Source organism: Amyelois transitella, chromosome 20 (assembly GCF_032362555.1).
Source record: "Amyelois transitella isolate CPQ chromosome 20, ilAmyTran1.1, whole genome shotgun sequence".
Taxonomy (NCBI): Eukaryota; Metazoa; Arthropoda; class Insecta; order Lepidoptera; family Pyralidae; genus Amyelois; species Amyelois transitella.
In genome coordinates, this window is record NC_083523.1 from 8,182,320 (window position 1) to 8,194,971 (window position 12,652).

Sequence of the window (12,652 nt, forward strand, 5' to 3'; positions counted from 1 at the left end):
TGCTACCGGGACAGGCTATTTACATACATACATAAAATCACGTCTCTTTCCCGGAGGGGTAGGCAGAGACTACCTCTTTCCACTTGCCACGATCTCTGCATACTTCCTTCGCTTCATCCACATTCATAACTCTCTTCATGCAAGCTCGGCGGTTTCGGGTACTTTTGATCTGACCCTTTACCAGGCTGTTTACACAATACAATAAAAAAAAAGATGGGGGGGTTGGTGCGACACTTTATATTTTCTCATCTACCTGACCAGTATGAAAACGGCTCTTAACTACAACTAAATTATTAAACCTGCGGTAAAAGGCAACCAAGGTTCTATTTGAACCCGGCTCCACTAATTTGCTTGTCCAAAATCACTCTAACCCCATTATAAGGATAATTGGAACTGATAGTCAAAATTCGGCACGAATATATGGGACTAATATTATTGTTTCATTATTTCAGGCCTAAAAACATACAACATAGTTATCAGAACGTCAAATTAATTTGGAAACGCTGGCACGATACTGATTTTTAATTTAATTTAAATAAACTAATCCAAATAGTGTCAATATTTATTTTGTGAACTGTTTGGATGGGAAATAAAAAGCGTTGACCGGTTACGATTATATTTTTATTGAATGTTTTTTTACATACATGCATACAAACACAGCTGAACGTGGCCGCTCAGGACTGTTGGTTCTGTCTACCCCGCAAGGGATATAGACGTGATTATATGTATGTGTATGTATGTATGCATACAAACACACCGTTATCTCCTACGAAGTAGACAGAGCCAACAGTCAAAACTGAAATGCCACGTTCAACTGTCTGCATTAATGATGGTATCGATATTTAAAAAATGACAGGTTGCTATCCGATCGCCTAAAAGAAGTTTATTAGCCTATATCTTAGTCGCCTTATACGATATCGGGATTTAGTTCGTAAACAACATACATCACGTCTATATCCCTTACGGGGTAGACATAGAGTCAAATTCAAATTCAAATTCAAAATTTTTATTCATTATTATAGGATACTTCATATCGCTTAATAATTGTCAAAACGTATGGTTTAACAACATTGGTTGACGTCAATTAAATTACTTAACACTAAGTTTACTGCCGCTTCCAAGGCGTCAGTGCAGAAGAAGTAGTAACAAACTGCCTTTTCTCAGCCTTTTTCAGTCTTTTCAAGACTGAAAGGCCACATTGACTGCATCGCTTAAGATTGAATTGAGATATAAATAGTGACAGGTTGTTATCCCAACATCTAAAAGAAGAATCCCAAGTTCATTAGCCATTCCCTTGATTATTTTACGTTCCATTACGTTCACTTTTAACTTGACATCTTTCTGACACTTGTGTTTCCTCAAAAGCTAATAACAAAGCGGTTTTAGTGGCACAAATCGATTACCTCAACGACATAACATTTTGCGTTTACATACTTTTCTTTCGTCATACAAATATTTCTTTGACATAATCGTGTTTTGCTTTTAAAATGTTTGCCTCCCTCACTCTTTGCGTCGCATTCTTTCTTCAATAGTATATCCTCATGTGTTATTACTCGTTTAATTTTCATAAGCGGTAGGTAATTATTGTCAAAATATTTCATAATTGTCATTACTCAAATATTTATTGCTTTTCATAAGTTTACTTACAAAGTGACAAAAAACATATTTAAATAGTATTTTGTTTTTCCTATATAATATTCTGTTTTTCCTCGTGTCATATACTATCTCCCTTTAGCCTATCATATATTATTGTTTACTATAATATTGTTTGTAACGAATACAAACGGTTTTTAACAGGAAAGAAACCGCGGTCGAAAACAAGCATACATATGTTGGTAAATTTAATATTACAAAAATGTAAAGAGCGGCCGGTATTTCGCAACGCGGCTTTTCAGTGAAATTTTAAATAGCCTAATTTGGTAGATAATTAACTTTTTTTCATTTACAAGAGCCTACATCTCTTTTATGTATCCATACTTGTAATAATAATGAATGGGAAAGATTACATGCAATATATAAAATGTAATATAAAAAAAAAGAGAATCATGAGGAAACCGACGAATTTGCACGAAGAGAATTATGAATGTGGATGATGTGAATGCAGTGATGTGAGTGCAGGAATCGTTACAAGTGGAAAGATGTGACCTCTGCCTATCTCTCTGGGAAAGAGGCGTGATTTGGTGACTGTATATAGATATCCAGCCACGTTTGATACAATATCCTTTAAAAAATAAGAACAACTAAATATTGGAGTTACGAAGTTGTAGGCATAAGGAAGTACAGTTTAAATTTGGATCATTTGAAGATGGAAGATTTTACTTTTTAAAACAAATGGCGATTTAACGGGACAATAAGTATTATCAGTTCATTTATCAGTCAATAAACTTAGTTTCGGACGTGCTAAGCCATTCGTAAATCTTCAGAAGTTGTAACATTTCTCAGCAAATAATACCCACGTATCTACTTTTATCAAATCTTTTCTATCAAAACTCCTTGCAAAGTTGTTTTTAGGATTTAAGTCTCCTACGTCTAAAAGCGTTGTTCGTAACATGGCTTTCCATTCGACTCAAAAGATAATAATTTTTAAACAATCTCCATAATTAGGTATATATAGGTAGAGAATCACACTTACAATTATAAGTAAGTGTGATTCTCTATAATTTCTAAATCTTTTTTATAATTGTAATTATTAATTAAATAAGCCTATTTGTATTATTTTTGCGTGTTCCCAGTGTATGATGTAGTGTACTCATTATTTGATTTAATGTTATACAAATCCTTTAAAATAAAGAGTTTATTATTTATTTATGACCACAAAACTTCTGGGCCCAAGGTCTGCCTTTTGACATTTCTCTCACCACTTCGTCCAGCTTTTTTGTAGTATATACTATATCATTTGAGTATAAAAAAATTATTGAGCAACAAAATGATTCGTGAAATGCTAACAGAAACTCATCAGTAAAACGCTTCTTCAAAAAAGAGATAGAACGAGTAAGTAAGTATTTTTAGCGACATTTTTCGACAAATATACAATTGAGTAGAGATTATTATTATTCTAGTATTATATTTAACTTCATTTGTTTCTGTTATTGGCCAATAAATTAATTCAAAAACAACCAAACTCTCTTCCGACATAATTATACATGTTGTATCGAATAATTGAAAACTACTTGTGAGACTTAGACTAACTTAAATAAGTAGGTACATTGTGCTTTTAATTCAAGGAGCAAGCTTATTCATATGAGCTTCCCTTCAAACCCATGTACCTTCGAATTGAGACGAAATACCGCTAAGTTGCGTACAAGAATTCGTTCAATGGTTATATACATGAAGTTTCTTAGTAAAACGAGGTTTGTTGGAGAAAGTTTCAATTAGCAATGTTCGGTATTACACAATATAAATTTAATGAAATAGTCCTAATGTTGTATGTATGTTGTTATGTATGTACAAGGTACACTTGAGCGACGAATTTTGCGCCAAATGTAGGTTTTTGCAAATCCCACGGGCACTTTACTTTTTACTGGGATGAAAGGTAACCTATGTCATTCTCCAGTCTATTAATGATATATATGTGATATTTCAAGAAGATCATTTCAGTAGATAGCCCGCGAAGAGGTTACAAACAAATAAACATTTATATTATTTAGGATTAGATGGGATTTGGATGTACTCACGAGATTATAACAAGCCGAAAAGCTAATCCACTTTGATGGCTAATGTATTGTTATCTTAAACCAATATTTATATCGTACATTAGGGAACTAAAGTGATGTCATAAAGATAAAATTCTCAGCAAAATTTATAAAGTTTATTATGATGATATTGCAATTCATATCGTATGAAGTCTTTTGCAAAATCGCCGACTAAGGGTATAAAGCACGTATAGTATAACAACTAAGGTGGATAGAAAAATATAAAATACAAACAAACATATAAAATAAGTAATTAATACGTTGTAGGTACGCGAATAAAGCTATAGGCTTATAAACTTAGGATTCTTTGTTTAGGCGATGGGCTAGCAACCTGTCACTACTTGAATATCAATTCTACCATTAACAGCTGAACGTGGCCAATCAGTCTTTCAAGACTGTTAGCTCTATCTACTCCGCAAGGAATAGGGAAGGGAGGGACTCGTGGATATATGCATGTATGTATTTTGTACGCGACTGTACCGTTATCGTGGTAGAATCAACGTCACACCACTGATAGTATGACAGACCGCAAAATAATGGAGTCGTGGGTTTTGCTACTATACAAAGAGCGTACCTTGATCAAATTGGGGATTTCCTGCCAAAGGCAGGTAAAGAGTGCTTAAAACCGACGAGCTTGCATGAAGAAGCTTATGAATGTGGTTGAAGCGAAAGAAGTGTGCAAGGATCGTGGCTAATGGAAAGAGGTGTCTGTCTACCCCACTGAGAAAGAGGCGTGATTTGATGTATGTAGTATTTTGATCATGTAATGTTCAAGTTGAAAAGTTACAGTGGCCTTATACCAATGACTCTTTACCAAGTCACGGACATTAGTTACTTTGCTAAGCAATGCATTTACGGTGAAGAAAAACATCGTGAGGAAACCTGCACATTCAGGCAACTGGATGTGTAACAATGATCCAATATGGATTAGGTTCCCCAGCTAAGGAGCGATTGAGGAGGTCGGAAATATTTTTTAATAGAACAGTTTAGTGTGTTTTTAATATCAATGATGAAAGTTATATTATTGCAATAAAACAGTGACTTGCTATTTTTTACTTAATAATCAAAGTAATTTATTGTATGCTAGTTGACTGGAAGAGATCCCTTCATAGGATAAGTCCGCTTTCATGTGACTGTGTAAATTTCTGTGTTATAAAGATATTACAAACAGACAAAGTTTAATTTCTGCAAAATAGGCCAGCACTTAATTTGCCGTTGACATTTTATGCTAGGATATTGCCCCACGCAAGATAAAAATTATATTAAATTCCTAGGCTGTAGAGATCTCTCGACTTTGTCAAGACGATATGAGCAAAAATTATTTTTACACAATCTTCCTTCTCATAAAGCTAATCATCAGCTAATCAGAGTTATCATCTTATACGTATTGTGTCTTGTATGAATATACGTATCTTATAAGTCTGTTTGTAACGCATTAACTCAATTTGTATTCACATTTTGACGTTTTTTGTACACAGAGATAGAATAGACCTTAAGGAGTAACGAAGGCTTTTTTTCTGAAAATGAATGATGGGAGAAAGTCCCGCGGAATAGCTAGTAGTAAAAAAAAGGACGATGATTATATCTGATAAGTTTTTACAATAGAGTACAATTGTGACAATTTTCTATAGGTATTCTCGAATCAATAAGATTTTTCGAAAAATAAAAATATATATGTGTATATAATCACATTTAGTATATCCCTTGCGGCAAAGAAAGAGCCAGCAGTCTGGAAAAGACTAAAAGACCACGTTCAGCTGTTCGGTTAAGATGGAATTGAGATTCAAATAATTACATTTTGCTTGTTCATGGCCTACAAGAATAACCCCAAGTTTATTAGCCTTTCCCTCAGTCTCCTTTTACGATATCCGTGGGAAAGATATGGTGGTCATTTTAATAAAACTTTTGATAGAGTTAAAAGTGTTTGTTCCGAAACAAAATGGCAGCTGATCCCTAGGGAGTAATTTATTAAACAAATAGTTTACGAGATTCGTTGGCAATTTACATTGTTATTCCGAATGATTGCTACACTATCCTGTTTGATTTGAAAAACGTTCCCGAACTGTTGTATTGACGCGTGATTTTATTAAATTCGTTGTTCATGGGAATATATACATATAGGTACTATATTGTCGACTTGTCAGTCTGTACTACTGTCACTGTTTGAAGAATATTTGGTGTTAGTGAAAACTGTTCATATATTTATACGTAAATAGTGTATTTGAATTTTTTTTTGTACAAGGGTAAATTTTTAGACTTACAACGAACGAAATAGCCTTTGGAACGAAACGATTTAAAAAAGTCATTTTATGAAAATATAACATGAAATTAATGAATCATAGTAATTGATATGATGACCTTTATTCAGTGTAATAAAAAAACTTCTTATTTTCATGTACTTAAATGTTTTAGGTAGTTATGTTATCGTCTGTGAAACCGGAGGTCCTGGGTTCGAATCCCGGCCAGGGCCATGATGAGAACTTTTGCTGATTGGCCTGGATCTTGGATGTTTATCTATATAAGTATTTATTATGAAATATAGTATCGTTGAGTTAGTATCTCGTAACACAAGTCTCGAACTTACTTACGAGGCTAACTCAATCTGTGTAATTTGTCCCGTATATGTATATTTATTAATTATTTTAAAACACAACACATAAGCAAAATTTCAATCAACGTACAATTTGTTAAAAGTGAAACTAAATACAATAGGTAAGTAAGCATAACATACATAAAATCACGCCTCTTTCCCGGACGCATAGGCAGAAACTACATTTTGCCACTTGCCACGATCACTTTTTATTTTTATATTTATTGAATTTTTTCTAAATTCAAAATTCCCGCCTCATCTATACATTAAGTATTTTGACTGAAACGGATAGAGATTTTTTTTTAATTTTTTGTCTGTCTGTATCTGACTGTATGATCAAGATTCAACTCGAAATTTACGCGGACGAAGTCGCGGGCAACAGCTAGTGTCGTCATAAAAACGAAACATGTCTCTTCTCCCTCTGTATAAATGAGCAGTGTTATTATTGCATTAAGGGGCAGCTGCTCATTAATATTTATCGTGACAGGAATGCTTCCCGCTAAATACTCTTCGCACGTAAGGAGGATTATCTTACAGCACTGGACCTTAATACTGTTATTCTGTTATCTGATTTGACTTACAAACTTTGCGGACGAAAAAAAAATAACGATAATTATCGGCTTTGGAACTTTGGAAACAAAAGAAATATTATACTGATAAAGAAAAAGTACACTCGTTAAGTTTATTTTAGCACAGTTATCGATTATTAGCCGTATGGTTCCCAGCCCCAATAGAAAAAGAATAGGACCACTCCATCTCTTTCCCATGGATGTCGTAAAAGGCGACTAAGGGGTGGGCTTATAAACTTGGGATTCTTCTTTTAGGCGATGGGCTAGCAACCTGTCACTATTTGAATCTCAATTCTATCATAAAGCCAAATAGCTGAACGTGGCCATTCAGTCTTTTCAAGACTATTAGCTCTGTCTACTCCGCAAGGGATATAGACGTGACCATATGTATGTCCCATTATTAAACCATACAGCTGAACGTGGCATTTCAGTCTTTTCAAGACAGTTGGCTGTGTCTACCCCACAGGGAAAATACGTGATTAAGATGTACGTAATCTTCATCTCCTATGGTCCTATTTTATTGACATGGTTTTATGTGCAGTCAAAATAAATGTAGAATAAAGCACATTTCTTGCAAACTGATCGGAGTCGACACCACAAATGCAATCGATTGCACTCCACCTCTTAATGGGCGCAAATAAGATTGGAGTGATACGTATTATAATACTAGCTGTGCCCGCGATTTCGTCCGCGTGGAATAGTTATTTGGGCATCATTGAAGGGTGAATAATTTACTCCGTTTTTTTTTCACATTTTCCATTATTTCTTCGCTCTTAATAGTTGCAACTCGATGTTATATAGCCTAAAGCCTTCCTCGATAAATGGTCTATTCAACCCAAAAAGAATTTTTCAATTCGAACCAGTAGTTCCTGAGATTAGCGCGTTCAAACAAACAAACTCTTTAGCTTCATAATATTAGTATAGACTAGTATATACTAGCTTTAGGCCGCGGCATCGCTTGCGAGTTAAAAGTTCGAAACTTGTATTATACTTAGAATACACACGATACTTATTACTTAAAAAGATAAACGACTAAGACTGGATATTCACTAATCAGAAAAAGTTATTTTCCATCATTATCTGACCGGGTATCTAACCTGGGACCTTTTGGTTCGCAAGCGAGAATAATCGATAACTGTGCTATAGATACTCCCTTAGTTACCACTTACAAATCCATGGAAAATAAGCTATATCCGATTTTAAAGTATCGGCTTTTACAAAATAAAGAGCTCATTGCTATTTCTACATATCGCTTTATTATCGGACCTTCAAAATAAATATATACGGGACAAATTACACAGATTGAGTTCGCCTCGAAGTATGTTAAGAGATACTAACTAAACGTGCTATATTTTATAATAAATACCTATATTGATAAACATCCAAGACCCAGGCCAATCAGAAAAAGTTATTTTCTCATCATGCCCTGGCCGGGATTCGAACCCGGGACCTCCGGTGTCACAGACAAGCGTACTACCGCTGCGCCACAGAGGCCAAAGAATATAACATTCGTAGAAAATAACGCGCCAAATTGTCATAGCAGTAATAGAAATGAAAGTGGGTCACGTGACCTCCATACATCGTGATCACAAATAGCTTAACGCTTGTTTATTCCCAAACGTAAATAGAGTTTAACGATCTCGTGCACACGTCACGGCATTATCCTTTACGGGGTAGACAGAGACAAATCTTGAAAAGACAGAAGCCACGTTCGGTTAAAAAGCATAATGATGGAATTGAAATACAGATAGTCAAAGCTAGATAGCCATCGCCTTGAATCTCAACTTTCTTTGACTTTCCCTTAATTGACTTTTACGATAAAAGCAGCAATTTTTTTCTTTGCTACTTAGTTGCCTTATAAGACATCTATAGGGAAGAGATGTAGTCGTCCTTTTTTAAAGTGGTAGGAACCACACGGCAATAGAAATAAAATGTGCCGTGTAGTTCCCTGCACCGATACAAAAAAGAACAGGACCACTCCATCACTTTCCCATGGATGTCGTAAAAGGCGACTAAGGGATAGGCTTACAAACTTGGGATTTATTTTTAGACGATGGGTTAGCATCCTGTCACTATTTGAATCTCAATTCTATCATTAAGCCAAATAGCTGAACGTGGCCATTCAGTCTTTTCAAGACTGTTGGCTCTGTCTACCCCGCAAGGGATATAGACGTAACCATATGTATGTATTTATAGAAAAAACGTGGGCAACGCAAACGTGATATCATGATCACAAATAACCTTACGTTTGTTTTTCCCCAAATGACTTTACCTAAGTATATGGAGTTTAACGATCTCATTTCTTGAATATATTTATTTGGGTATTTTATCCTCTTCCCAATTGTCCCAGTCGTGTTTCCCCTGGAGAGGTCTTACTTAATTAGGTATAGTCCATTTTTGGGTACTTACCATAAAATAAAAGTGAACAGTCTTGAAATATTATCTTTAAACCGAAATGCAAATACGTCACGTATACTTATAAAGACTGTTGATTGTAAGGGGTTGACTCTGTCTACCCCATCAGAGTTATCCTTGACGGAGTAGACTGTAAGAATCTTACATGCGAAATTTCAAATTTGTAGACCTAGCGGTTTAAGCTCGGTCATTTTGTGACCTGATGTAAATATTTACGGTATACTTATCTTTTGTTACAGATCAAATCACAATGGGCACATCAAGAACTTGTATCGTCTTCATCGCCCTCCATCTGGTCTACATGATATCAGCTCAAGAAATCGCCAAAAGGGTCCCCCAAGGGTTTATGGGTATGCGAGGGAAGAAATTCGATTCAGATTCCACAGAACAGTTGTTCTACAAAAGAAAACCTCAATTTTTCGTCGGAGTTAAAGGCAAGAAAAATATTCTCGATTTGGACAATGATAACTTTAAAAGAGCGCCCATGGGTTTCGTCGGCATGAGAGGAAAGAAGGAATATCTATCTGACCTCTTCTATCCAGACAATAGCGAGTACGTGCCGAAAAGGGACGGATCGTTAATCGGACAGATCGACTACACGTCTAACGAAGAAGCGGGGAAACCTGAAGAATTTCCTATTCTTAACGAAATTATAAATGAATATTTACAGAAATTGGAAAATCCCTCAGATACAGACGCAAATGATATAAGTAATGAGCGTATAACGAATGAAGTTGACAAAAGGGCTGCAAATATGCGGCAATTTTACGGTGTTCGTGGGAAGAAATCTGTTCAGAATAAGCGACCTTATGACTTGACGTTTAGGGGTAAATTCATAGGAGTCAGGGGCAAGAAAGACGTGAAAAACAGCGGGGCCCAGGAGATCAGGTTTTTGTTGGGCGAGAACGGGCCCTGGCCTAAAAGGAAGGGCCAAATGGGATTCTTCGGTATGCGTGGCAAAAAGTGGACCGACGGTAAGAATTTTGTTTCACTAATACTGAGGCTATTGAGCTTTAGAAAATACATTTTCAAACCTTTGTTAGTTGACTTTTGTAAGGTTAAAAATTAGGTTTTCAATTGTACATGTACAATTTTACAATACTATAGGATATAAAAAAGAGTCTTACACCCATCACCGCAAAGCTGATGTTGTAATGACCTTCTAAACCAAAGGTTTTAGAAGGCAGCCTCATTCCTGAACAAATTTAGGTAGGTAGTAAAATAAGAAATCGATAAAAGAAAAAGTAGTGAACCATCTATGACTTGAAATGAAGTAGGCGAAGTTATAAAAAAGCCATAACAATTAGTCTCTAAACATAGAACATCATCTTACTCTCGACATTGTCCCAAGTTTTCTCTTTAGGGATTTCGAAATTCGCCTAAAACCACAAGATGCCGTGTGCCGTGTGGTTCAGAGCACCAATACAAAAAAGAAAAGGACCACTCTATTTCTTTCCCATGGATGTCGTAAAAGGCGACTAAGGGATAGGCTTACATACTTGTGATTCTTTTTTAGGCGATAGGCTAGCAACCTGTCACTATTTGGATCTCAATTCCATCATTAAGCCGAGCAGCTGAATGTGGCCATTCAGTCTTTTAGGGACTATTGGCTCTGTCTACCCCGTAAGGGATATAGACGTGACTGTATGTATGTACCACACGATCAGTCAGGTCAGGTCAGCCTTCCGTTCACTATAAACAGGGTAACCTAATACTCGACCACCGCTCATATGTTTCAGCACAGAACCTTTTAGAAAAATAATAAAATTTATTTTCCGTTTTACTCGAGGTAAAGATTCCACAAGTAGTTCACTCACATCGAGAAAATATGGTTTAAGCACCAATAACAGCAAACAATTTTAATACGCGTCCTTTGAGGTAGCGAAGTTGGAACTAAAACTAAGAATAACGTGGCGTTATTCAGATTTTACATTGTAAAAGCTACTTTAAGTATATGGAAATGTGAAAGCCTTTGAAGTAAAGATTTGAAATCAGTTAAAAACACAGATTTAATAAGTTCTTCCTTTCTCTACCTTTCCGTTTTTGTATATACTTATTCTGTTATGTACTTAATCTTCTGTGAGCATTGTTATTGTGTCATTTTAATATTCAGTTAAATTTTCAATCTACATATAATATTTTCTTGAAGTTTGAGATATGTAAGTAGTCTACCAATGGTCCATTTTCCATATAGATGTGCATAAATGGTGTTTTTGCAGTCGCTAAGTTCTGAAATATGCATACATACATAAAAGCACGTCGCTTTCCTAGAGGAGTATATTAAGAAAGGCCTAGCAAAGACGACAAGACAAACCTTGATAGTAAACTCATCACAAATCTAGAACTTAGTCAACAAAGTTTGATAGAAGTGGCATACCCTGTAGTATACAAGACGTATCCAGGTATATTGTTATCTACAAAGCAATAAGATTATTCGCAGAGTTTGGGAATTGGATGCTGCAATGTAATGGGCTTGCAAAGTTACATTGTGATATTGTATGTGTATATACCTGTTGTACATTTTACGTGCATATGGTTTAAATAAATAAATAATATAGTTAGGTATGATTATTTGTGCATGCATACATACATACATCGTACATATATCATACATAGATCACAATACATCATTTACATATAATTTGTTAATTATTATTATACATAATGCGCCGTGTGTTTTCCGGCACCAATAGCAAAAAAGGACCACTCCATCTCTCTCCCATGGATGTCGTAAAAGGCGACTAAGGGGTAGGCTTATTAACTTAGGATTCTTCTTTTAGGCGATGGGCTAGCAACCTGTTACTATTTGAATCTCAATTCTTTCTTAAAGCCAAAAAGCTGAACGTGGCCTGTCGGGCGTTTCAAGACTGTTGGCTCTGTCTACCCCGCAAGGGATAAAGACGTGATTATATGTATGTATTATACATACATACGAGTACAATTAACGTCTTTACCTCTTATAGAGCCAACAGTCTTGTTGGGATTCAAAAAGTGACAGGTTGCTAACCCATAGCATTCTTAAACGGTTATTTTTTGCATGTATGCCTGCTATCGGCTAGATTTTTTTCCCTCGGAAATTTCAAACTTGAGGTTTTAACGCACACTCATATCACGACTTTTAGAGTTAATATGAGAAGGCCATGTTTTGCCGAATAGATTCATGATGACTTCTTCCGTGACCAGCTTCACTTCTATAATCTCATGTTATTATGAATTCTATAGAGTTGATAGAATAATATGAGTTCTTCATATAGTTTACAAAAGAACTTGAAGTCTCTAGATGAACATTTAACACGTTTTTTCTTCTATAATATTTTCAGACACCGGTTGATTCTGTTAATTTATTCTACGAAAAGACATAAATGGATGTTTTTAAACGTTGCGCA

At 35.4% G+C, this 12,652-nt stretch overlaps 1 protein-coding gene across 1 annotated transcript in view; it reads left to right on the forward strand.

Moving 5' to 3' along the window:
- LOC106131500 (tachykinins) overlaps nucleotides 1-12,652 on the forward strand; it is a 49,119-nt gene that overhangs the window by 32,943 nt on the left and 3,524 nt on the right. Inside the window, exon 2 of the mRNA XM_013330613.2 lies at nucleotides 9,506-10,240. Coding sequence (XP_013186067.1) covers nucleotides 9,517-10,240 — 724 coding nt within the window. The 5' untranslated portion in view covers nucleotides 9,506-9,516. The remainder of the gene's footprint in view (nucleotides 1-9,505; nucleotides 10,241-12,652) is intronic.